The sequence below is a fragment of the Mus musculus genome, chromosome 5 (assembly GCF_000001635.26).
Source record: "Mus musculus strain C57BL/6J chromosome 5, GRCm38.p6 C57BL/6J".
NCBI lineage: Eukaryota > Metazoa > Chordata > Mammalia > Rodentia > Muridae > Mus > Mus musculus.
The window spans coordinates 73,314,306-73,341,687 of record NC_000071.6 but is presented as its reverse complement, the minus strand read 5'-3'; the positions used below and the strand labels follow the sequence as shown (position 1 = coordinate 73,341,687).

Here is a 27,382-nt window from a genome sequence, read left to right as displayed (position 1 = left end):
AAACAAAAAACAAAAAACAAAAAAACAAAAACCCAAAACAAAAAACAAAAAAGAAATGTACACCACCACACCTGGCTCTTTTCTTTATATTTTTATTTCTCTATTCTTTATTTTTAAAATGGTCAGTCCTGGGTAATTTGTTACAGAAACATGAAAGATAAGAATCCAAGTACCTGGAGGGAGGTGCTTGAAAATATGGTGTGTGTTACACTTACTAGGAATGACATACATGGCACAGTTGGGGAAGATGGGCTGGCAGGCATCCACTGCAGAATGATTGACTGTCTTGGGGAAGGGGGCCTAGGTTGGGGGAGGAGGAGTTGGGCGGGGAGGGCCTTCTCTTAGGAGAAGCTTAGGTTGGGGAAGGACTGCTGACTGAAGACCTCTAGGCATCACGGAGGGAAGTTTAGCACCGAGTATTGTACCTAGCAGCTGTCATTAGGAATGTTGGTCACTACACCCCTATGTGTCTTAAATTGTAGATAGGTTTTCCACGAACTGACCTCAAGGCTGAGTCTTTTACAAATGAAAGGAGAATGAAGAAGCAGACCAAGTTTGGACCAGGCTGAGCAAAAAAGCAGAAAGGAGGGAGTATGAGTCTTTCAGCCTCTCCCTCAGAGGACCTGAGGGCTGAATCATGCAAGCCCAGCTAATGAATCTAGATGTTGCCTGGAAACAACACGGGACTGCAGAGATGGTTCACACTGGAGCCTGCCCTGAGTAGCTTGGCACATGCTAAACTAACCTCTGAGTATCAGCTATGCAGCCATGATCCTCAGGCCCTACACAATGCTGAAGTAAGGACCAACACAGACTTCATTCCACGGGTAAGACTTTCAGGGCCAAGCCCGGGGTTCTTTTATTCTAGTGTTTCATTGAAGGTCACTCCTTTGTGGAACTGCCTCGTGCCTTGTCACTTCGAGCACGCTTGCACACGGATGTACCAGCATGGTCAAACAAGGCTCATTAAAGGAGTTTGTGCTATAAGGGGTACATGCTTGCACACAGATGTACCAGAGTAGCCAACCAAGTACTATTTAAGGAGTTTGTGCTATAAGTGTGACCAAGGGTAATTTCTAGCTATTTAAAGCATTTTACTGGAACATTCTGGTGGGAAGTGGATATGCAAATGAGGCACACATACTCCGACACTCAGTGCAGCAAGATGGTGTAGGGTAAATGCCACTTTGAAGGTTTGTGTGAGGTGTAAGGGAGATGGCTCATCTACTTCGCAAGAACACTTAGAAAGCGCAGCTCTGAAAACCACAGCACCACAGGGGCTTATTTCTGACTTCTGGTAACAGAAAATAAAATTAGCAGGCCTACGTTACCTTTAATTTGAGAGTCAAATTGGGTCAAGGGAAAATGAAACGCCACAGGGAGAGTCTGCCGCTGTCTACTAGGGATGGAGAATCAACTAAACCAGCAATATCTTTTTTTTAAAAAAAAGTTATTTTAGTCATGTGTATGTGTGTGCAAGTGCTCACATCTGCCCACAGAGACCAGAGGAAGGAGTCTTGTCCCTTAGAGTGGAGTTTCAAGTTCTTTCAAGCCTAACTCTGGTCCTCTGGAAGAGCGGCAAGTGCTCTTAACCACCCAGCTCTGGAGGGTGGGGGCAGGAAGGTGGAGGCGTAATCAATCTTGTATTGCCAATTTCAGAGGACCGATCTTTAAATGATTAACATGTCTGTATATAGAGCTGAGCAGAAATCTGATCTGGAAGGCCAAAGGACACATTGCTGGGCTTGGTGACCTCCTGAAATGGGTATAAAGTCAACTAAAAGCAAGCAGGGGTGGTGCTTTCTCCACTGTACATTTCCCCAGTGGACTGTTATGGTGATAAGTACCCTGAGAGGACACAACTTTTCCTGAGTGTGAAAGAGAAGAGGGTCTTTTTCCAGCCAGGCTGGAGGCCAGGGTAGAAAAGGCCAGGACAGGGCCTGGAGAGATGGCACAGTGGCTAAGAGCACCTGTTGTTCTTGCAGAGGACTTGGGTTCAGTTCCCAGCACCCGCTTGGCAGCTCACAAGCATCTGTAACTCCAATTCCGGGGGGTGGGGGTGGGGGGTCCCGATGCCCTCTTCTGATCTCTGTGGGCAGCAGGAAATGAACTGTTAGTCACAGGATGTTAGTTTGGACAGAGGGGTGGGTAAGGAAGCCCCGTTGTGGGGGTTAAAGCTAGAAAATATAAGTTGCCTCTGGAATTGCAACTTCCAAATTTCCCCCCTCAGCACTGCAAGACTGGTCAGTCAGTCAGTCTCTGCAGACAGAGCGTCTTTCTGGAAATTCTTGTTCACAACACACACATACATTTACATAGATACACATTCACACATGTATACATGCATTCACACACCACCACTCACATACATGCACACCCTCTCATACTCCTAGACACCATCAAATGCACTAACACACATATACTTACACTCAGTCACATACAATTACATAGACATACATACATACATGTATACGCTCATATATACACTTACCCACACTCACATAATATAGGCACAGGTTTATGCTAACATATATTTACATACATACACACAGAGACACACATATATACTCATATGTGTTCACATATATACTTGCACATTCTCACATACATAGGCACTCATTTATAGTCACACATACTAGGATATACGCGCGCGCGCGCGCACACACACACACGCACGCACGCACACACACACACTCAGTGCCTTCCCCTCATAGGCTAGCCATTGGGAGGGTAAAAGCTTGGCAAAAGAAGGCTAAGGAACCAAGGTGGGCTGTAATTGACTCCCTCGGGGTTGGGGACCCTACCGGGCTGTCCCGGCTGTCCGCAGCACAGTGCTTTTGTTCTGAGGTGAATGCTTAAATCCGCCCAGAGAGGGGGTTCAGGGAAACAGTTGGAGTCGCCTGTGTTTTTGTTGGGAGGACGGAGTCACGTGAAAAACAATGAGGTAGAGTATAGCAAGTGTTAGGAAGAGACTGAGAAGTGGGGGCTTCTGGAAAGTGCTGGATTCTCCCAGTGTCACCAACAGAGAATGAGACTGCAAGTGGGGGCGGGCTGCACTTGCTGAGTCTTGAGCTAGCGACGCGCAGAGGTGCGGGGAGGAGCGAGCGCTGGAAGGAAGAGGAAGGAGGGAAGAAAGGAAAGATCGCCAAGAAAAAAGGTGAGGGGAGAGGAGAGGGGCCCTGGGGTTCGGGTTGGGGCGGTGGGCGTGTGCGGCGCGCGGGAGGGGTGTCTGCAGTCGTGTGTGTGTGTGTGTGTGTGTGTGTGTGTGTGTGTGTGCGCGTGCGTGCGCAGCTCCGCCTCGGTAGCACCCACCCGCACTTGTGAGCCCACAGAGGGTGGTGTGCGGGCAGGAGAGGTGGCCTGGGGCAGTGTCTTTCTCTGCTGGCTTTCCTTCCCGGGTGCTGGGGACTTGCGCAGGCCCTTCACAGACTGCACCGCCGCCGCTCCGCCGTAGCCAGTCTCCAACGCTTGCCTGCCTGGCTCCTCTCCAGGTGCCACCAACTCCTGCGACCCCAAGCAGGGGTGTAGCTTGGAGTTTTGCAGGCAGCCTTCTTGGAAGGGTCTAGCCTTTAAATCTAGCTAGCTGATTCTGGGCCAACCTCCCCTCCCCCGCCACAGACTGGGTCAGGCACCAGACCTGAGAGTGTGTGCGTGTGTGTTCACGCGCATGTGCCCAGAAGGTAAGGCTTGCTCAAAGCAAGCAACTGGGTTCTGGAAGACCCAGCCCACCAACACTGAGGTGTGTGGTTGCTTGCTTCCTGATTCTTGAGATGGCTCTGGGTCTGACTGGGAATTTAAAAAAAAAAAAAAAATCATCTAATTTGCCTATAGGTGGCAAAGATTTCCTAGGGTCTTAATTCCTAGAAAATAAGATGCCCAGAGCCACTCTGACAATTGTTCCCCTACTGTTCAGACACCTATCACTGTGCCCTGGTCCTGTCTTCATTTCTCATCCCCATCCTTGCACAGCTTAAGACTGCTGTGCCCAAGTCTCAGATGACACAGTGGAGGCCCAGACACTTTATATCCCTTATTCCAATTCTCAGGACCTGCAAAGAAAGTCAGAATTAAAACTGGTGTGTTGCAGGACATTGTTCCAGACTTTTAACAATGCACTCGGGTGGCAGACAGATCTCTGGGAGTTTGAGGCCAGCCTAGCCTGCACAGGGAGTTAGAGGACAACGAGAGTGACATAGTGAGACTCTATCTCATGGGGACAGGTGCACACAGTCAGGCTCTTATTACCCTCTCCAGTATCTAACACTGTAGAGCATCATGTTACTCCCCAACAACACTAGGCACCCAAGATGGAATGTACAGGGAGGGGCCCTGGGCTTCTTTTTCTTGCTACTGAGTTACTAATGTAGAAAATACGATTCTATATGAGCTGTCTGTTTTGTAGGAGAGTCGATGGGGCCCAGGACTAGGGAAGAAGATGAGGCTCATGGTCCACTTGGAGAATGTCCATCTTTGCCAGCCCCGGGCCCTGGGATGGAGGCTGATGGCTTCTTCCCTGGTGATTGTCAGTGCTTCCCTCACAGTCATCTCCTTGGCCAATGATCTTTTTATTCGCTCGCCAATCCTCCTTTGGGTTCCGTGTTCACATTTTCCAGTACTCTCTGTAGACGAGTGTGTCCCTGGCTTTAACGTGCATCCCTATGATGGCCATTGTCAAATTCATCTCTCCAGCCTTCCCTAATCGGAAATTCCAGAGCCAGATCCCCAAATACGTTAGTCTTTACTGAATAAAGGGTTTGTACCCAACTACCCCCCAGCTCCCAAGTCCAATATTTCCTAAGCCAAATCTCTCACCTTCATGCGTCTGGAAAAGATCTCAGTTTGGGTCTTGGGTTTCTTATCTAGACAGGTTAATCGCTGTCTAAACATGCCGCCCTGCTCCCGGACTCCCCGACTCTAACCCTTGAAAGCTCAGGAGTACAGTGATGGCTGGGACAGACCTTTATTATTCCCTGTTCTTGCCTCTTGGACCTTCTCCTAGTGAATAACTGCTGACTTACCAGTAGCCCCCCTTTTAGCCTGTGCTCCTCCTACGGTGAGTTTACTTTGGCTTTCATGGCCTCCTTGGCATATCACTGACACTCAGCACACATTTGGATACTTATTAACTTTTAATAACACTTTGAGACATTTTAAAGACCTAGTTTGTAGGCAGTAAAACATGTGCACAATAAAACCCATCACTGTTGGTTAGTGTGGGTCCATGACAGGATGTATAGGTGTGTATTGGGGAGTCTTTAGAAATTGAGATTTAGAGACTAAAGAGACCTAAGTTCAATTCTCAGCACCCACATTAGGAGGTTTAGAGCTGTATATGTGTAACCCCAGCTCCAGGGCATTTGACTCTCTGACCTCCATTAACACTGATACATTATTACAAATTTTAAATCTTTTTTGTGTGTGTGTGTGTGTGGATAAAGGCACTTGCCACCAAGCTTGATAACTTAAGTTTGATCCCCAGAACCCACCCGACAGGAGAGAACTGACTCCTGCAAGTTTGTCTCTGACCTCCGTGTGTATGTGACATAATGTGTCCCCACTACACCCCCAATAATAAATAATTGTTTAAAAGCTCGAGTTTCTACATGGCTGCAGGTTAAGACAGATAACGAAGTGAAAGCAGTAAGTTCTCTGTCAGTGGTGCTGATGTGAGGGGTGATTTGAAGCCTGGGGCATAAACATTCAGACCTGGTGTGTACAGTGAGTCTCTTCTACTTCTCTTAGTCCTCAAAACAAGGAGGATACAGAGCACTCGACGGCAATAGAAGAAAACGCAACAGCGTCATGGCCTCAGTGTCCACTCATGGGAACCAAGAAAAAAGCCCCCACTTGCCGCCACTGAGCAAGCAGGTAAGTTTGAGCTTGAGATTCTGCCATCTGAAGAAAACGGTTACAGGAGACTCTCACTAGAGCCTGTCATTGGTCAATCAGCCACGACTCTGTGTGTGTATGTGTGTTCCTGTACGCAAAGGCCAGGGATTGATGTTCACCATCTTCCGTAGTCAGTTCACATCATTTCCAAAAAATATTTATGTGTTTGTTTATTTGTCCATTTGTTGCTTATTTACTTAGCCATTTCTTTAGCGTGTGTGTGCTGCACTCACACATGCCATGGCTGGCGAGTGTGTGGAGGTCAGGGGACAACTTGCAGGAGTCATTTCTCTCCGTGTACCATGTGGGCTCAATGGATTGAACTCAAGGTCATCAGGCTTGGTCACCAGTGCCTTGGCCTGCCCAGCCAACTCGCCAGCTCTCCACTTTATGATTTGAGACTGGGTCTCTCACTGAACCTGGAGCTCAGTGGTTCAGCCAGACTAGCCGGCTTGTAAGTTACAGGTGTCCCTCTGTCTCCGCTTCTTCAGCCCTGAAATTACAGACACGTGCCACTACACCCCGATTTTCAAGTGGTCCTGGGGATCCAGACTCTGTCCATCATGCTTGTGTGGCAAGCACTTTACCAGCTAAGACGTCTCCTGACTCTTTTTTTTTTTCAAATGCTTTTTCTCAGCCAGGCTCTTTGTCAGATGGACACAGGAAGGAGGAAGGAAGATGCGTTTGGGCTGTCTTGAAAAGCACGTTAAAATTTCTGTTTGCAAACTCTTTACTCTTCCCCCTTTAGAATCTGGCTTAACTCACTCAGCACAGCAGTCAGTTGCTGAGCAGGCATTCTGAGGCAGAGCGAAGCTATGGTTTGTCTCTAACAGAATAGCACAGAGCCTTATCTTCCCATTCTTGTCTCCCAGGGTTATGATCCTGGACACACGCTGCTGCATGCTGCTTTTGGCATAACCGGGTTCATAATTACTAATTAGCCGTCAGATCGAGGGCACAAAGGCCGGCGTGCTAGGCAGGGTGTTGTGGTTCAGGAGCCTGTAGATGAACAGGAGAGCAAGTGTTTGATGGGTGACTGGAGCTCTCTGGAGTCCGTTTTTCAGCTGTAACATGGTTTCTGGGTGGAGAGAGCATTTGAGTAACAAAGTACGGGAGAAACAAACAGACAAATGACAACAGCTGCATTTGGACACCGGAGCTGCCCTGTAAACGAGAGAATCCTAAAACATTCATGGCTTCTGAAAAAGATCTCCCAAGCCCCACTTGGGGACTACTCTCTGATCTTAAGTGCTGGACTCTCAGAAATTATGGATGTCAGATCTCTCTCTCTCTCTCTCTCTCTCTCTCTCTCTCTCTCTGTGTGTGTGTGTGTGTGTGTGTGTGTGTGTGTGTGTGTGTGTGTGTGTGTTACCTTGTTCAAGTTGAGAGGTTTCCTTTATTTCTGCCATGGCTACAGACAGGCCAAGAAACAAATACAGATACGGCTTGATTTACAATGGAAATTTGCCTCAATAAGCCTACTGTAAGTTAAAACTGTTGTCGGTTTAAAATGTTCCTGGGAATCCTAGCTTAGCACTGTGGTCCACTGGCTCCAGCTGGGTGGAGGTGGCAGTGCCCCTTGCTTATGAATGCCCCTTGTAATTTCACAGCTAACCTGAAGCTGGCCCTCCATGCTGCTGTCCAGCATCATGAGTAAATACCACATGGCACAGCATTAGCCTAGGACAGGTTTACACTTCAAAGTGTTTAGTAGTTCCTACTGAACGCGTATTGCTCTCAGAACATGTGTCTTAGTTAGGGTTTCTGACCAATAGAAACTTGAGGAGGGAGGGAGGGAGGGGTCTATTTGGCTTATACTTCTACATCACAGTTCATCATCAAAGGAAATCAGGACAGGAACTCAGGCATGGCTGAAACCTGGAGGCAGGAGTCATGGAGGGGTGCTGCTAACTAGATTGCACACACCATCACCACCACCCCAGTTTGTTTAGCCTATTTTCTTATAGCCCGGGGATGTCACCATCAACAATGGGCTGGACTCTTCCCCTACAGAGGCATTCTCTCTCTCTCTTCCTCTTCCTCTCTCTCTCTCTCTCTCTCTCTCTCTCTCTCTCTCTCTCTCTCTCCAGAGATCCTCTGTGTAGTCCTGGCTGTCCTGGAACTTGCACTGTAGACCATGCTGGCCTGGAACTCACAGAGATCTCCCTGCTTCTGCCTCTGAGTGCTGGGATCAAAGGTGGGTGCCACCTCACTCGGCTGGAGGCATTTTCTTCATGGAAATTTCCTCCTCCAGATGACTTTAGCCGGTGTCAAGTTCATGACCTAAAGCTAAGAAACACAACATGTTGAAGTAGAATAAAACTCTGAGCCACTAGGCTGGGGAGATGGCAAATGCCCAGGGAGTTTACAAACTGCCCCCTGTACAGGCATGAGGACCTGGGTTCGGATCCTCAACAGTGACATAAAAATCCAGGTGCTGCACACACATGTAATCCTAGAGCAAGGAGGACTGGGCAGGGGATCCTTAAGGCTTGATGCCAGGCAGCTTAACTGAATTAAGCGAGCTCTGGTTCAATGGGAGATGCTGTTTTTTTTAAAAACAAAACAAAACAAAACAAGACAAGGCAATACACACCAACCAACCAACCAACAACAAAATAAAACATAAAAAGAGATACACAGCCATTGGCAACCTCTAGCCTCCACACATCGGCATGTATATGAACATGTGTACTTACATGCAACACACACACACAAATATTAGCTGCTAAGTCAGAGCCATCTGTGTTTACCCTGGACACGTGGAAGAGTGCTTGCTCTGAGGACCCAGAGAGTAGACAGTAACAACAGTTGCCAGTCCTACTGGTGTGCATTGCCATAGCTGCTGAGCTGACTGCCGGGAGCCACACTCACCTCTGCATTCCTCCACTGGGGTGTAAGGAGGGGCAGAGACATGAGAGAGAGACCTGCCTGCACTATTGTAGAAGCATAGGCTACCAGGGCCCTCCTGCTTTGTCATAGCATCATTGGGTATGTGTGCTGAGTGTCAAAACAATGCCTGGACCATGAAGAGTTCTCAGGAAATGGTGACCAGCATCCACATGAATAGCCACAAGCAAAGAATCTAAAACAAAAGCAAAAGGACCGGACAAAATCAACAAATCTGTCTTCACCAAGGATGCAATACTGAGGTGAAGGAGCCATAGGCCAAGGAGCAAGCCAGCATTGGGATCACCTTTGGCCTTGGACAGCACGGAGGAGAGCTGGAACCTGGTGCCTGCAGTTGTCAGCCTAGGAGAGCTGTGCACACACTCAGGTCTCTGAGCTGTCCTGTCTCTTGAGCAGAAATCCCCCCTTATCTAAGTCTAGGCAGCGTGGCCAGCTGGAAACCAGTGACTGGGAGCCTCTGGTCTGTGCCGAGAAACATGCCATTCCCCTCCAGAGATCACACCATGGAGGTTTCCTTCCTGACCTCAGTTTGTCATTGTCTTGCTTTTGTTTGTTAGTTTTCTGTTGTGATAGGACCTCACTATCTAGCCCAGGCTGGCCTTGAACTCAGGATCCTCCTGCCTGAGCCTCGCTGGTGCTTGGGCTCAACAAGAACACACTCTCTAACCCACAGTGTCTTTCTTTACAGAGCCTGTTGTTTTGCCCCAAATCAAAACTGCACATCCACAGAGGAGAGATTGCCAAGATTATCAGAGAGTGTCAAGAAGAGAGTTTCTGGAAGAGAGGTACTCTCACACTCTGGATCTTAATTCATAGTTTAATAATCATCAATTTAATAAAAAATGGTTTGGTTTAATAAAATTCCTAAACAAATAAATTAATAATCGATTTACTAATTAATGTTGTAACAATAGAATGCCTTCGTGTTCCCTTAGAAGAGAAGCACGATGACTGATGAATTTTGAGCAGGAGTTTTGCATAAGTCCCTAAAGAACTTGGGTGTTTATTTATGGACATTTAGGGCTCAAATCTATTCTCATGTCTTCAGGCAGAGATGATATGCACTTACCTCAGCCAGTAAAGACAGACACACATGTGACTCTTCATGCAAGCAAGAACATGGGGCAGAAATATTATATAGTATATATTACTTCCACAGAGTAGACCTTTGTAAATTCCACCAGCATCTCAGCTCAGAAGCGGTGTCAGGTTTATCTGGACTTCAGGCCATGGCTTTGCATATAGGGAATCGTTCAGAAAGGACTGCTGATGGGCAGGAGCTGGCAGGAGCTGGCATCACCCCATCAATATTTCTCTGCTTACTGTTTTCTGCTGAGCTGCTTCCCCATCCCATATAAGACAAGGCTGTGAGTTCAGGCTGTATTAAAATCCTTTGGGGTTTAAAAAATTCATAATTTGACATTTGAAAGTGGCATCATGGGACCTAGTCATCCAGCCCCATGCTGTGTACATTTCTGAAAGACGCCTGATTGATTCTTCTTGATATCATAAATCATCCAGAGTCTGCATCGACCACTTTACAAGTGCATCACTATGCTTATTGATTGGTTTCCTAGACTCCCATTTCTTTTTCTGATAACCTCTGGACCAGCAGATTAACTGACCTGATAGATTCTCACTGCAGTGTGGCCCATTAGCCAGCCATCTGGTTCCTGGCCTTGATGGGAAATCTGCCTGCTACACTGGACTCCTCTCGGTTGCTGGGAAAGGTTAAAAGCTTATTGCAGCTCTTTGCTTTTGAAGAGGCCACCTGACGCATTGTGGGAGAGCTATAAACCCTGTATGTCAGACTCAATTGCTTATTCTAAAAACCTTAACTAAACACGGCATGTGCTTAGCAGGAATGGAGTCTGTTTACAACCTTCAGTGTGCTCTTCAGGCAGATGTCCAACAGTGGGACAAAATGTTACAAAAGAAAGACACAAATCAGAACAGAAACAACAGGAAATTGCCCTAGATTGAAACAGATTGAACAGCCCGCACAACACATAAATCCTTGATCTTCCACACTGGAAAAAAACCTGCAGCTGTGCAGGACATTCTTGGAGTAGGTGGAGAGATTTGAACATAGATTTTGTATTAGAGAATGTCATTCCTCTTGAGTCTGAGTATTCAAACAGAAACTTCTTGACTAGGCTAAGTGGTATTGTGGTCTGTTCAGGAGGAATTAACTTGACTGTAGAAACTCCCTGTTAAAAATATCCAGTTATAAAGAGTGATGGTGTTGCAAATCTCAAATGTCTCAGAAAAAAATAATAATGACAGAGATACAAAGCAAAGTATAGGGGTGCATCCAGACATGAATCTGTAAAGAGCCTGAAAGAAGGCTTTCTACAAAAGCTCATGGCATTGCTTTTCAAACTTTATGTAGGATTGAAAATATCAAAATATAGCTGGGTGGTGGTGTCGAATGCCTTTGATCCCAGCACTTGGGAGACAGAAGCCGTTGGACCCCTGAGTTCTAGGTCAGCCTGGTCTGAGATTGAGTTCCAGGACAGCCAAGGCTACATGGAGAATCCCTGTCTTGAAAACCAAAGAAAGAAACACACACACACACACCATACACGCGCACACATGTAAGCACACACACACACACACACACACACACACACATATATATTCCAATTTATGCTAAGCACACACACACACTGAGAGACCCGTGTTGTAGCCCTTGGAGTCACATGTGTATAGAGTGTTCAGTAAACATGGATGTCGGGCTGGAGAGATGGCTCAGTGGTTAAGGGCACACCGACTGCTCTTCCGAAGGTCCTGAGTTCAAATCCCAGCAAACACATGGTGACTCACAACCATTCGTAATGAGATCTGACACCCTCTTCTGGTGCATCTGAAGGCAGCTGCAGTGTACTTAGATATAATAATAAATAAATCTTTAAAAAAAAAAGAACATGGATGTCAGAGATCAAGTTGAATGTGGGTGTGGGTTTAGATTAATGTTGTGCATCAGGCTGAGCTGCTGGGATGAATCCAAAAAATTTTTCCATGTTGTTTTAAAGAAATATGTGTTGAATAGTAACATGTATAAAGTTAGCATAAAACTGAGAGCAGTGGAGCACACCTTTAATCCCAGCACTTGGAGGCAGAGGCAGGTGGATCCCTATGAGTTGAAGCCCAGCCTGGTCTACATTGTGAGTTCCAGGATAGCCAGGGCTACATAGCGAGATCCTATCTTGAAAAATAAAAGTGAATAAAACTCTCTGCCAAGTTAGGTAAGAAAAAAAAAAAAAGCTTAGAGTGATTATCTCTAATACCTAGGTGAGGGGCTGAGTTGTTCCTCTTTTTAAATTGATTTTTAGATTGTATTCAGTGCAGGTGTGCACTCACACATGCACATGTGTACATGGGGGGTCAGATGACAGCTTAGAGTCACTCCTTGCACCTTGTATGCTCTGTGGGGTGGGGGGTGGGAGTCAGGCTCAGGTTGCCATGCTTGGAGATGCCTTTGCACCCAGGGAGCAATCTCCCCAGCCCGGAGGGACCGTGTGATAAGGCACTGATACTGAGGGCCATTTGTTTGTTTGTTTTACAGCCCTGCCTTTTTCTCTTATAAGCATGCTTGTCACCCAGGGACTCGTCCACCAAGGTAAGAGTGGTCATTCACCAAGGCTTTAACTTCAGAGAGCCCAGTTTCTGTAGCCTTCCCTGAACCCTTTGGATGCTTATTTTACTGGTTGAGCCCCTCATATTTGGAAAGACTGAGTGTATTTAATTACTTGATAAAGAGTTACGGGTGGCATTAAGGTCATTAGCTGACTTTATAATAGATTATCATTGATTTATTTCTCATCTAAATAAAGGATGGAGAAGGAGACCGGGGGTGTAACTAAAGAGATGTCAGTGGGTCGTGTGAGGTTTGGACTCAACATGACTGATTCTGAAGACCAAGGAAAAGGCCATGAATGTAGAGGCTACAGGTTCCTGTTGCCAGACAACAAAGGCGGCTTAAGGAAGGAGTTCATTGTTTAAGGAAGGATGGAGTCTGCCATGGTGGAGAAAGGGTGGTAGCAGTATCATGAGGCAGCTGGTCACATTATACCAAAATCAGGAAGCAGGAAGAGGAATGGAAGTACCGTCAGGCTATGAATTCAACACCCATACCCAGAGACCATTTCCTTTAGTGAGGCTCTACCTCCTAAAGTTTCTACCACCTTCCAAAACAGCATTCTCAGCTGGCTCTCATTGGGTTAAAATCAAGATATGGATACAGTTGTATTTCTCCTGGAAGTTCATCTGTTTTCCCCTGTCCAACTTCTAGAGGCCACCTTCTCTTCTTGGCTGCTGACCTCTTCCTATGTTTCTAAAACCAGCTGGGCTGAGCTAAGCTTTCCCACCTCCGATCTCTCCAATATCATTCATCGATCATTGTGATTATGTTTAATCCACCTGGCCCATTCGAAACCATCTCCCTATTTTAAGGTGATCTGACTAGGCATTTTATACCTTAATTCCTCTTTCTGTAGTATAATATGCCCAGAGTTGCCGAAGGTTGTGGTGCAGACATATTTAAAAGCCCACTATTCTGCCTGGGGCCTAGCATAAGCTACAATGTTTTCATTTAAAAATTGTAATGAGCTAGGCATGGTGACACCTGCTTTCAGTTCCAGCACTCAGGAGTAGAGGTGTGTAGATTTATGAATTGGAGGCCAGTTTGGTCTATATAGCAAGTTCCAGGCGAGCCAGGGCTACATAGAGAAACCTTGTCTTAGATAGATAGATAGGTAGGTAGATAGATAGGTAGATAGATAGATAGATAGATAGATAGATAGATAGATAGATAGATGATAGACAGTTTGATGGATAGATCATTAAGAATTAAATTACAGCGCACATACTATGAACCACCCTGTTGAACTTTCTCTGTCAAATTCCTCTTCAAAGACCGTGACTAGTCTCTTTGAGTCAATTTAAATCAGCCTTTAATTGTGGGTTTCCTATTGTTTCCGCATGTTAAAGCCAAGATTTACCATTTGCCTAAGACAGCTCCTGGGAGTTAACTTAAACCACGGATCGATCATAAAACCATTCTTCAGACTAATGACACACTCATTTTAGAAATGTTATATCGTGGGCCTTGGTTTTTTTCTTACAAAGTTAAATAAATTATTAAATGGAATAATACCTTTCTATATTACATTTCAGGTTATTTAGCCGCTAATCCAAGATTTGGATCATTGCCTAAAGTTGCATGTAAGTCATAAATACAGATTTGGGATGGGGACATAGCTAAATGGCTGAAGTACCAGGCCCCAAGTTTATTTCCAGCATTAAAACAAACGAAAAAGTAGATTCATTTTGACAAAGTTTATATAACCAAGGATATGTCCAGCTTAAGAGTATGGACCGATCCTTGCAAAGCACTTTCCTTTTTTTACCAATGACCTAAAGCTTCCTGGTTCACCCCAACACTTTCTGACCTGCTGGTTAACATCAGGGACTTGGGCCACTGGCTTTCTTAAAGCGTGAGCAGAGACTGGCAAGATATATATAGCTTCCTCCAGATCTATGAGAGATAAATTCATAGATAGCCCCCAGATACCCAGGGACTTCAGTCCCTCTTACAAGTGATGTGGCACTTACCTCTAATGGTGTCCTCTTTTTAAAGACTCTCCAGTTACCATTAGGACATGATGCAAAGCAGACACCATGCATGCGGTTGTTGTACGATACACTTGGGGAATGATGGATAAACGACCTGTACATGTTTGAAATGGGTTTTGCTTATTTGTTTGTTTGTTTTTTTCTTGAATACTTGGTTTCCACCTGCTGTTGGTTAAACACAGCTATGGAACTGGCGAGAATGGAACCGGCGGCTGTAGGTTAACTGTTGACAACAGAACCTTTAGTGTCGGATTCACTAGGGTAGTTATGGTTTGTTCTCTTGGCTTGGACAATCTTTTAAAAATATTATCTGGAATGCATATTAAAAAGTGAGTAATATTTAAAAAAAATCAGAGATGTTTTAATATGAAATTTACTGCAAATTCAGGGTTTCATCTCCTTAATACACATAGATGGGTTTTGGTAGGAGAATTCTCCAGTTAATTAATTGAGTCTCATTTCCAGCTAGAGAAGATTTCCTGTACAGAAGGCCCCTTCCCTATTGACTCCAGAGGCAAGGGGGTGGGGGGCACCAACAACTCCAATAGGCTTCACTACGCAGTAACAGAGAGGCTACCTGTAGCCACAACCCAGACCTGCCCTCCCTCCCCTTCCAACTTCAGCTGGGTCATGTCCTGGATGCCCAGTCTGGGACAGCCTTAGTGAGTGCTCCGTCCTGGCCCTCCTGACGTCAGTTCAAAGCAGAAATCAGAAAGTCTCCAGAGATGAAACCTGCCCTTAGTGGAGGCTTGGTTTAATGTAAAAAGGACCAGGGTTAAGAAGGCATAGCAATGGTTAACGGACAGGATTCTGAGCTTCGAAATTGTCTGTTTTTCCTAACCTGCTTTTACAGTGGCTGGTCTCTTGGGATTTGGCCTTGGGAAGGCTTCCTATATAAGAGTGTGCCAGAGTAAATTCCATTCCTTTGAAGATCAGCTCCGTGGTGCTGGCTTTGGTCCTGAGCATAACAGGTTTGTGGTCCGATGGAGGGATTGTAATCAAGATAATGAAAGAAGTGAAGTAGCTGAGTTAAATGATGGAAGCCTTTAGTCCCAGCACTGGAGAAGTAGGAGGATCACTGTGAGTTCAAGGCCAGCCTGGTCTACACAGTGAGTTCCAGGAGAGCCAGGGCTACATAGTGAAGCCTTGTCTTGAAAACAAACAAACAAAAAGAAGTGAAGTGAGACTTTACTCACTATAATATGAAGCACATAAATAATTTTATTTCTTAAGGAAAAACTCTTTAACCCTCAAGCTTTGATTTATTACTATTCAACTTCAATAATTATCTATTATTTAACTTAATCACTACTAATCATGCTACTTAATGTGCATTTAATGAATACCTACCACATTCTAGGCCTTGTATAAACCTCTGAGGAATGCATTGCACAATTGCTCAACATTTAAACAGTCTTCCTTACTACAGAGCTTTTCAGAGCCTTTAATCTGTCTCTCTGCCTCTGACTCTCTCTCTCTCTCTCTCACACACACACCCACACACCCACATACACACACACATACATACACACACATTCACACACATACACACACACATACACTCACATAAACACACATACAAACACGCATACACACACAAACACACACACATACACACACATACAAACACACATACACACACACATACACACACATACAAACACACATACACACACAAACACACACACATACACACACATACAAACACACACACACACACACACACTACATGTCCTGATAAAAACAGTCTCTACAGGGACATACATAGTTGGACTGAAGTGTACAGCAAGTCCCCTGCTCCTGTGGACTTGAAATTGAAAGTCAGTACTACCACAATTTTCTTATACTCTCGTCTCTAGGTTCCTCATCTGTCTAAAATGACTAGAATAACTTCCCTGGGGTGTTGTGAGAAAGGAAAATAATTATTGATGACATTCAAACAAATATTACTTCTATTGTCCTGCCACAGAACTAGTTGGAAACACAGTCCTCTGAAGACCTCTCACTTGTCACAGTGGGCTGCATCTTTTATTTTAGAGACCACCTCGTGTAGCCCAGGCTGGCCCCAAACTTGCTCTGTAGCTCAAGGATGACCTTGATCTTCATTTCTGCCTCCCTGTCTCTCCTGAGTGCTCCCGTGACAGGTATACACCACCTCAGGCTGTTGTATGTGGTGCTGGGGGTTGAAAATAGGACCTTGTATACTCCAGAAAGCACCCACTGAGCCAGTCACGCTATGTTCTACTTGAAGGGCAGCAGCAGAAACAACGTGGGACTAGATGTCAAGGTCAAGTTGTCTTCCTGGTTGCCTGACTTTAGAATGCTACCGTCCCTGGTCTGGTAGACGTGGGTGGTCTCTAACCATCACCTCTACCCTGAGTTACACACAGTCCAGAGATTCTCTGAGAAGACACCGGCAGTCCTAGGAAGATGAGACTTCAACATCTGATTTGTTTGCAACCCCTGACCTTTCCCTTTATGGGTTGCAAGGCCAGCGGGGAAGCATTAGTGTTTACTGACAACTCCAGAGTGGCTCCATCCTGGCAAAGCTGTGTTTTGGAGTCACCTTACGGTGCACTTGGCCCAGGATTCTGATGTGTGTAGGGAAAATAAAGAAAGGCAGTGTCAGCAAAGGAGGCATTGTGATGACTCTTGGTTTTGGAACAATGATGAAACCTACATTTTTCCAGAAGCCATACTTTCTGTTTCAGCTTTGCATTCTATAGCTGTTTCACCCGCCCGCTTCTGGCATGAAAAGCCCCACCGGGGCTGGCACTGGTGTAAGGTAACCCAAGGCTTAGCCCTGTGTGAAAGGCCACTACCCTCTCACCTCAGAGGCAGTAATACACGGCCATTTGCTTTTCTAACAAAGTCAAGGTATAACAAGCTCCAATCAATGTTGCAGTCCAAGAGGCGGTGTGTACTTATTGCTACTTTTTAGGCAAAAGTCTCATCGAAAAACCCCCATAGGCCTCTTCCCAGCCTAGGTCCTGAGCTTTGAGACTACAGAAGTGAGCCACTCACCTGGAATACTTTGTGATTTATTTATTTTTTTGTTGTGGTAGGAATCACTCCAGTGATTCAAGGTCAAAGAGTCACTGTGTTTAGCTTTTGTGTGACTCCAAGCACAAATACAACCATCTGTTTCAACATAAACATTGAATGGTATTTGGATAATAGTAAACTAAGAAACTATTATCCCACTTTAAAAAAAAAAAGGTGAGCTAGTGAACTATAAAATCAGACATTTCTCTGCATTGCTTACTGTGGTAAGATGAGCACTTAGGAAGATAGGAGATGGAAGACACACAGACAGACACAGGCAGACAGACAGACAGGCAGACAGACACAAGAGTTCCAATTGTCAAAGTGTGAGTCACCATCTGTTTCTGCTTCTCTTCTAGGCACTGCCTGCTTACCTGTGAGGACTGTAAAACCAGGCGTGGATTAAGCGAGAAGGCAGGGTCACAACCATCTGCTTCCTAAACTGAGTCTGTGGTTTCCAACCGTTTTTAAACCTCTGACTTTGTACACATTTAAAATTTCAAGTGTACCTTAAAATAATATACTTCTATTGAAACAGAAACCTGTAATTCTCTCACCCCTTTGAAATGCTTGCTGTAGAAGACTCTCGATTGACATGAGCGTGGCATATTCTTGGCTTCCTTGGGAGCTATCACACACTACACAGGAAAGAAGTTACACCCTGCCTTGCTTAGAGCTTCCCGGGAGATCTTTGAATAATAGCTTCTGGGTCTTCTCGCCCACCCCCACCTCCCCCAGTTCGCTCACTCTCATTTAATTTTAATTTTCAGCATTTTAAGTTTTCTGGTAGAGAACAGGAATGAGTGATGTGGAAGTTGGTTGGGAAGTCAAGACCCATAGAAAACTCATTGTCTATGGAACTAGAAATTCAGGAAAGGTTGTGTTTTAGTATTGGACGTCCATTCTGAGGTCTAGAGATGAGTGAGATCTGTAACTGGAAAGCATTTCCTGTGAAAGTGTCACCGTGAAACTGTCACCGTTCAAACCTAGGTGACCCACAGTGTGGTCAATGTGACTTGGTGGCTCATCACAATGGTGGAGCTATAAAAGTGACCATCATCTATCCATAGGTGACCTGCTTGGCCCATGGATCCATTCTCATGGTCAGCACTCAACAGTGGGTTCTTTTACCCATTATTAGTGGCCTCAAATAAAAAAAAGACAACTTCTTAACTTGGTCCCCCAGACAACAGCTTCCTGGAAGGAACACTGTAGGACTGAATTAATTAAAAAAATGAGAAACCCTGGGGCTGGAGAGATGGCTCAGCACTGACTGCTCTTCCAGAGGTTCTGAGTTCAATTCCCAACAACCACATGGTGGCTCACAACCATCTGTAATGAGATCTGATGCCCTCTTCTGGTGTGTCTGAAGAGAGCAACAGTGTACTCACATAAAATAAATAAATCTAATAAAATAAAATAAAAAAGAGAAACTCTGGGAACCTCTGGGATCCGAGGCAGCCAATACAGTGGTGTAAGTTGGATTCCTCCTCCAGCTAAGTCTAGTCATGGGAAGTTTGGTCCTCCCTTTTGAGAACCCTTTGCTTAATTTAAGTTAGCTGAGCACTGTGTGAAAGCTGTCCTTGCATCTTTGCAGCCTCTCAGGAAAATGCTTTGTCTACACATCACCATTTAAATATGGGGTATGTGGGGTGTGTGTATGTGGGGGGAGTGTCTGTGTGTGTGTGTGTGTGTGTGTGTGAGTGCGTGTGAGCACGTGTGTGCATGTGAGCACGTGTGTGAGCGTGTGTGTGCGCGCGCGTGTGTGTGCGTGTGAGCGCGTGTGCACGTGCTTTTACTCAGCACATCTGCAAGCCTAAAGCATGGAGGTAAAAAGGGAAATTTCACTAGAGGTGAAATTTCATTTGATGTGAGATATTTCATTTTGAACATCAAAAATATTTTTGTGTGAACACTGAACGAATTTGCCTGCGTTGATTTTTATATGACATGCCCTGTTTGACAGTCAATAAAATTCTATTTCTGAAAAATCACAAGGCAGAGCCAATACGCTGGCTTTTTCTTCTTTTGTTGTGTTGCAAGTGGAATTCAGGACTTTGTAAGTGCTAGACAAGTGTAGGAGGCACAACGGTCCCCGTGCTCCCAGGTAAGCACATGGAATGTTAATCATACATGGTTGTTCCATCAAAGGGAGGGAAACATACCATTATTTACCCAGAAGGCTGGGGACTGACACAGTTAATAATAGTCTAGTGACCTTTGCACTATGAGGCTAAGACCACACCAGATCCTCCCCCAGGTCCTTATCAAGGGGTTATTTTTTTTTTTTTTTTGCAGCCTATATATAGAACCCATCTATATGTAAGGTGTCACATGTAGTTAATCTATAGAATCCATGTTTATGCACGTGTAGTTTACAAAGAATTTCAATATAGTCACTTCTGATCTTTCTTTGGCTTCCTTTGTTCCTCAAGGAGATTTGTGTACACTTTATAGTGCACAAGTGATTGAGTTATCGCCAGGAACATTTTCATCAAATTGCGCTGTACTTAAATATATCTAAGACAAACTATGAAAGGCCAGACTCCCAAAGTTTGAACCAACACTGAACTTAGTTGTGTTGAACCAAACTACCTTCTCTTCCGTGGATGTTACTCTGCTGGCTGTGGTGGTGGCAGAGACATCTTCCTCACACACACTGCAGACAAGTGCTCTACAATAAACTACATCCCAGACCCTATTCTGGCTTCTCGAATACAGTTTAACTTTTGACTCTGACGAATAGAAGTTAGTGATTAAGATTACGCAGCTCTTGACATCAATTTAGCATTCAACACAGTCCCTTCCTCCATGACAGAAAGGTCCCTCTCAGGAAACAGTCAGTCAGTTACCAATCAGTCTCTGGCTACCAGGAAAAGAAGTGTCACCACCATCAAATAGAAACTCTTAAAAATTGTTGTCATCTTTATATTTCTCATTTAAACTGAGTTTATTGTTTGGGCTGTCTACTTTTTCCTTAGTGGATAATTTGTTCTTTGAGATGCTTAACAATGGTGATCTGTCTTGTAGAGGAATTTTAATGCAGCAATTGGCTGCTCCGGGAAGGGATCGCCTCCAAAGATGATCTAGGTCTATGTGATCTGGCTGGAATAACACACCTTCAATCCTTCTGGCTAGAATATAGACACATCCTTAGTACATACTCTATAACAATGACAGTAAAGTTAGTTGGTAGAAAGAAGTACCCATTTTGAAAGTGACTTCTACGGCTGGAGAGATGGCTCAGTGGTTAAGAGCACTGACTGCTCTTCCAGAGGTCCTGAGTTCAATTCCCAGCAACCACATGATGGTTCACAACCATCTGTAATGGAACCTATGCCCTCTTCTGGCGTGTCTGAAGATAGCTACAGTTCACTCACATACATAAAATAAATAAATCTTTTTTTTAAAAAGTGACATCTAATTGAGGGGCAGATGAAGTAACAAATCAGAGAAAGATTCTACAGAACGAGTTAAAGATATGCCCAATTCTCATGAGGGTAGGAAAAAGAGGTGACTTAGAGAGAGAGAAGTTGAATGCAGTGCAGTGGAGTTGAGTTTGTGCAATTCAGTGCAGGTTAGCAAAGGCAGTTGAAGCCACAAAGAGCCAGAAGATTAGAATATATTGCCAGAGTTAGTTTAAGAACAAGCAGAGCAGCCAGGCGGTGGTGGCACCCACCTTTACTCCCAGCACTTGGGAGGCAGAAGCAGGCAGATTTCTGAGTTCGAAGCCAGCCTGGTCTACAGAGTAAGTTCCAAGACAGCCAGGACTATACAGAGAAACCGTGATTCGAAAAACCAAAACCAAACAAACAAACAAGCAGAGCAGTGGAGCTACACAGAGAAACCCTGTCTCACAAACAAACAAACAAACAAACAACAACAAAGAACAAGCCAAGCAATTCCATGAGAAGCCCGTTTGAATCAGCTTGGAGAAGAGTTTGAGCTGGAACAGCTGAGTTGAACCAGCCACCAGAGTTCAGAAAGAACTAGAACAGAAGAGCTTGTTCAGCAGTGAGTGACCACAATTACATTTGGTAAATAAAAGCTACATTTACATTGGTGTATGAAGCAGTCCACGGGGAGAAACCTTCTGCTGTGGATCCTCAGTACCTGCTAGGAAGCAGGTACCTGGAGAAGTCTGCCACGGTGTTAGGGGCAGTGTCGCCATCTTTTAAACTTACCAATCACCAGCACTCACCATCCATTGGGCCATAAATTTGTGAAAGAACTTTCATGACAGGGGTTGGGGTGGGGTGATTGGATGACAAAAAGCTTGTCAAGGAACAGCAGGTCCCATGTGCAGAGATACACTTGCAAGAAAGTGAGTAAGATAAAGTGGTAAATGCTGTCCCTAGCCAGCCTCATCCAGAGACTTTCTTTCCCTGGAAGATAGAGCATAAGATGTAACCCATTATTGATGCTGCTCAGTTCAGTGTCCTGGTTAAGCTACTGAATGATGAAAATATCTTGAGTCAAAACTACACTTAGTAGACCTAGCTTACATAACAGCAGCCTTGTCCACTCTGAATGTACTAAGAACACAGCCGACAGTTGAATAGTGATCTAACAGAAAGCCTATTTTATAATAGTGTTGATTATCTCGTAAGATTTGCTGAACTCTGTAATGGATTGAGAAACAAGACATTGTATGGTTTACCCTTACTTACATTTCTATCCTTATCATAGAACACAGGTCGAATCATCCCAGCTTGGAGACCACGTGTGTATTAAAGATAATTAGTGGAAATTAAAATGTGCTATTAATTTACTTTACCCTAGGATGCACCTACAGAAGAGACAAATTTGCTATCTGAATTGACAAGCCTATCTCACACATTTGGACTTTGTCTAGAGAACATAATGAAATGTTCTTAGCAGAGAATGACGGAGGGAAGAGCCTTGCTCAGGAAGAAAACTCGAAATGATTTCATGTGACACCTCCCTAGAGCACTCCGAGGATGTCCTAAGAATGCATCTATATCTTTCAGGGCCAAGTTTAGAGGTGCCCAGGACAGTCCAGTGTCCATAGACCATCATAGGCTCCAACAAAACTAGGCTCTCTTGAAGCCCTGATAATAGGCTTGCTTACCTGTGTGCAAAGAAGGCTGGGAAGCCCCGATCCCCATGTGGTGTGTGCCCAGGTACCCAGGCAGACTTGGAGGGGTTAGTTCTAGGACACCTAATGTCCTTATGAGATTACCTAAAAGGTAGCACTCAGCAGGACCTACAATGCATGTGTGTGTGTGTATGTGTGTGTGTGTGTGTGTGTGTGTGTGTATATCTGTGTGTGTATACATGGGCTGAATGCATCAGTGAACCATTGTGACAATGTCAAAGGCACAGAGTCAGAGAGTGAATAAATACTAAGCTTCTTAAAGTAGTAAGAATAAAGACTTGTTCTATGCGGGGCAGGGGGGGGAGTATATTTATTTCTTGGGTTATACACAAGGAGATGGCTGGGAAAGATATTTAAATTTTGGAGCAGGACACGTAGTTGTGTACCGTTAACCCCAGCACTTGCGAGGCAGATTCAGGGTGATTGATCTCTGTGAGTTTGAAGTCAGCATGGTATAAATAGCGAGTTCCAGGACACACAGAGCTATGTTAAGAGAGACCTTGTCTCAAAAGAAAAAAAGAAAATGAAAAGGGAAGGAGGGAAGGAATGGAAGGGAAGGAAGAAAGAGAAAGAAAAGAGGAGAAAGAGAAAAAGAAAAAAAATGAGGTCAAATAACCAACTCCATTAGCTAAGGCAAACACTTGTCTCTCATATTTTCCCTTATTTGTGTGAACCTGGAGTTCAAAGCTGGAATTGAAGTGTATTCTACATAGAATATTTAATAATAATAATAATAATAAAAAGCAGGATAATTACCCTATGCTTGTTACCTTCATCTAAACATAACTTCCAACAGGATTTTATATACACCTATTCATTATATACACATTATATGTTTATAACACGACATAATGAATATATATAATGCTTCTTACGGTTTTGACACGTGCACGTGGGCAAGGACGCTGTTTCCATGCTGGCCCAGGAGATGCTCTCCATTTTCCCTTAGCATCACAAAAGGAACAGAATGCGGCCTAATGAAGTGCAAAGGCCTAATGAAGTGCAATCGTCCTGCCTTTAATACTCAGTGCTAACTACCAATTAGCAACAACTTCTCCAAGTTTTTCAATCAGAAAATGTAATTTTGTATATTTAGAATTGGTCTGGAGTCCAGGATCAGGGAGATTATAGAGGCAAGGAGCCTATGAAATACAGAAATGTCCTCTGCTTTTCTCCCTCATAGAAAAACTTCAATCTTTAATTTTCCCCTTCCTCTCAGCCTTTCCCCCACCCCACCCACAGGGAGGTTGAGGCTAGACTCTAAGTTACGGTATGTTTAGGGTGACCTTGAACTCTGATCCTCTTGCTTCCTCTCCGGAGTGGTGGGATTTCAGGTGTGTGCCGCCATACCCAGTTGTGGTGCTCGGGACTGAACCCAGGGCCTGGGTATTCCCGGAAAGCACCCTCCTGACCTACATCCTAGCCCAAATCTTCAATTTCCCGGGGTTTGATGCAAAAAGGTTTTGAACTGTTTCAAGACCTTCCTGGAGATCAGCTGGGCGGTACACTGGATTGCACTCAATCATATACTTAAAACACTGAATGTGTGCACTCTGCGGAGGCTCTGCCTAGGACATGAGAGTGAAATGGTGAGATCAACCAACAACACTCTGGTGGTTACGCCTGCCTGTTCCCAGGCTTGAGACCACCGAGTACCACTACCCTATTCCATGCGGAGGTCACTTCTGCACTCAGCTGGTAGGCGAGACTCCAGGATCTCCATGTGACCTTCCTAAGGAAGAACACCTGCTGCCCCTTGCTTCAATGCAGTCCATAGCCCAGCAGCTCCATTTTGCAGAAGAGCCCTGTGCAGGGCTCTGCTTTTAGGCCTTACTGCACCCGGCCAGAAACTCCTTCAGGACAGGATGTTTGACTTTGGTGTCAGATGCCAGGAACTGGAGTTTGGAATGATTATAAGCCACCATGTGGGTCCCTGGAGTTGAACCCCAGTCCTCTGGGAAGAGTAGCAAGTGCTCTCAACAGCTGAGCCATCTCTCCAGTCCCATTGTTTCCACTTCCACATCCGAGTATGTGGTGTTCCTGGTAAGTGCTTAATTTTTATTGGTAGAATGTTTTACAGGACTAAGGTACTTCTCCAGCCTTTTGAACGAATAACCTTTTGGGTGTAGGGTCTGTCTTGAGCCCTTTCTAAATAAGAACCTCAAATAGTGACTTAGTTCATAAAGAGATATTATCTCACTTCTAAACATCGGTGGGAAAGGAAAGGAGGTGGGGAACACATGGCAAACAGTGACCCTGGAAGGTGGGAATCAGCGAGGACCATCAAGCAGCGACCGACCCTAGCATCTCACGTGGAATTCAAAGGTACTCTCAACTAACAGTGGTTCTCAAGCCAATCTCAGCTATGTAAGACTCGTCTCAGAAAACCAAAACAAAGCACCATCAAAAATAACTGATAACGGGCTGGAGAAATGGCTCTCAGTCAAGAGAACTGGCAGCTCGTCCAGAGGTGCTGAGTTCAATTCCCAGCAACCACATGGTGACTCACAACCATCTGTTAACAGGATCTGATGCCCTCTATGGCATGCAGGTACATATGCAGATAGAGCACTCATACATTAAATAAATAAATCTTAAACAAACCAAAAACCTGATAACTCCTAGTCCTACCTTCAAGGAGGAAGGAGAAGTAACATGTCTGTTTCACATGTCAGTAGGGTTCAGGGCAGGGCTTACCTTCAGCAGCCTCTGTTTGATTAAGGTCATCTCTTTCCCTCCCCCTGCACGGCTGCCATTTGTCAGTCGGTTAGCCTTTTCCTTCCTACTGTGAACAGGGCACACCTATCTTGTCAAAATAAGAGATCTTCTGCACGTCCCTGTCTCCGAGGCCCCAAGAGGATCCTGGTCAGAGGTAGCCTGCAGACTGTTAGAGCAGCTTCCCAGCCAAGCAGGGGCTCGTTCCCACTGTCAATCTTACTCTGCACCACGCACAATAGCTCTGCTTTTGTATCAAACCCTTACTGTAAAATTGATAGCTACAAGAGGGTTTATTTTGAGACGGAGCCGCAAGTAGATGCTGTCAGGACAGGCGACAGGGAGGGTGTCTGGGGTGATCCATGAAGGATTACTGAAGAGTTCTTAGAAGCTTCAAACAAGAGACCCTTAAAGCAGCGAGGTTCAACAGCACTCGTGTCTGACAAACTAGCCAGTCTTGGGAAGCTCCTAGAGCAGCATTAAACAAGAGCTACCTGGCCTTTCTGTTGCTCTTTCTGATGCTACCCGGAGACATAACCAAATTACTCCGTCTCGAAATGAAAACTGGGGAAAATTTAAAATCTCAGAACAGTGCTTCCTACTGGCTCAGTGTCCTGCTCAGAAATAGTGACCAGGTAAAAATGAAACCCAAATGATTTTTATTCAAAAGGGCTGGAAATATAATTTAGTGGTAAAGCATTTGCCTAGAATATGCAAGGCTCTGCGTTCACTCCATCGCACAGGAGAAACTGTTCAGTCTCAGAAAGATGACAGTGCTTAAGCCATTTCAAAGGGGACAGAGACAGAGGCTCAGATGACTCAGCAGCTAAGAGCACTTCTGCTCTTCCAGAAGACAGATTCTGTTCCTGCTATCCACAGGGGGTTTCACGACCATCCACAATTCCAGTCCCATGAGTCCCATCAGCCTTCTGATCTCCATGGCACCAGGCATGCATGTGGTGCACATACATGCAAGCAAAATACTCACATACATAAATCTTAAAAAAAGAAATTTTTTTAAAAGACATTTTGTACTGGCTGGTTTTGTGTCAACTTGACACAGCTGGAGTTATCACAGAGAAAGGAGCTTCAGTTGAGGAAATGCCTCCATGAGATCCAGGCATTTTCTCAATTAGTGATCAAGGGGGGAGGGTCCATTGTGGGTGGTGCCAATCCTGGGCTGGTAGTCCTGGGTTCTATAAGAAAGCAAGCTGAGCAAGCCAGGGGAAGCAAGCCAGTAAGAAACATCCCTCCATGGCCTCTGCATCAGCTTCCTGACCTGCTTGAGTTTCAGTTCTGACTTTCTTTAGTGATCAACAGCAATGTGAAAGTGTAAGCTGAATAAACCCTTTCCTCCCCAACTTGCTGCTTGGGCATGATGTTTGTGCAGGAATAGAAACCCTGACTAAGACACATTTCAAACATACAAATGGCTCTCTCTATGGTTTCTTGGACATGCTTTGGTGCTAGTCCAAGGTGTTGTAAAATCTCAGTCTCATGGGAGTCCAACAGACATGGGAGACTTGTGCAATAAAATGACTCATTGATCCATGAGAAGTTCATGGTTTTAGAGAGGATTAAGTTGGTTCCAGCAGGATAGCATGAGGCCTTTGGCTCTTCAGCTCCCTGTGAACAGGATAGGCTGAGAAAATTCCATAGACGCAAACACAAGAGACCTTTATGGAAAAGGAGGATTCAGGGTAGAGGGTCAAGCGCCTGCAACAGTAGCCAGAGGGAGGATACCTAAGTCCCATTCATAAGAAACTATATGAAAATGGCCAGACCTCAGAATTACTAAGGACAAAAGACTGACGTTTGGCTTTCAGTTCTTCAACAGCAAGAGCTAAATAGTGACACTTTGCCTAATAGATTAGCATACTGAAGGTTTACAAAGCAGGTAACTTGAGTTCACAGGTCTCCAAGATGAGAGAAGCTTTACCCAGAATAATCTACCCAGACCAGATTCTGTGAGCACTTGCACTTTTTATGAGCTGTGCAATAAGACTCCTAGGAAAGAGGGGTTTGTTTTGGTTTTTGTTTTGAGACAGAATCCTTACTATGTACCAC

The 27,382-nt window shown here is 44.9% G+C and overlaps 1 protein-coding gene across 2 annotated transcripts; it reads left to right on the top strand.

Annotated features, from left to right (window-relative positions):
* The first annotated feature begins 2,740 nt into the window (after nt 1-2,740).
* Nucleotides 2,741-19,490, top strand: Ociad2 (OCIA domain containing 2). Of its 2 annotated transcripts, NM_026950.4 has the most exons (7): nt 2,741-3,157; nt 5,743-5,868; nt 9,488-9,584; nt 12,368-12,421; nt 13,978-14,025; nt 15,290-15,407; nt 17,841-19,490. In NM_026950.4, the coding sequence occupies exons 2-7, from the start codon at nt 5,803-5,805 to the stop codon at nt 17,920-17,922; spliced, it is 465 nt and encodes a 154-aa protein (NP_081226.1). In that variant the 5' UTR covers nt 2,741-3,157; nt 5,743-5,802; the 3' UTR covers nt 17,923-19,490. The 2 variants fall into 2 exon arrangements, with proteins under 2 accessions (NP_081226.1, NP_001297565.1); NM_001310636.1 differs by lacking the exon at nt 15,290-15,407.
* Nucleotides 19,491-27,382: the final 7,892 nt, after the last annotated feature.

Bases quoted from the DNA above. Each gene is read 5' to 3' on its own strand.
- Ociad2 (NM_026950.4), top strand. From the start codon at position 5,803: ATGGCCTCAGTGTCCACTCATGGGAACCAAGAAAAAAGCCCCCACTTG. The intron at 9,585-12,367 runs GTACTCTCACAC...TTTGTTTTACAG, and splicing joins AGAGAGTTTCTGGAAGAGAG to CCCTGCCTTTTTCTCTTATA. The intron at 12,422-13,977 runs GTAAGAGTGGTC...ATTACATTTCAG, and splicing joins CCAGGGACTCGTCCACCAAG to GTTATTTAGCCGCTAATCCA.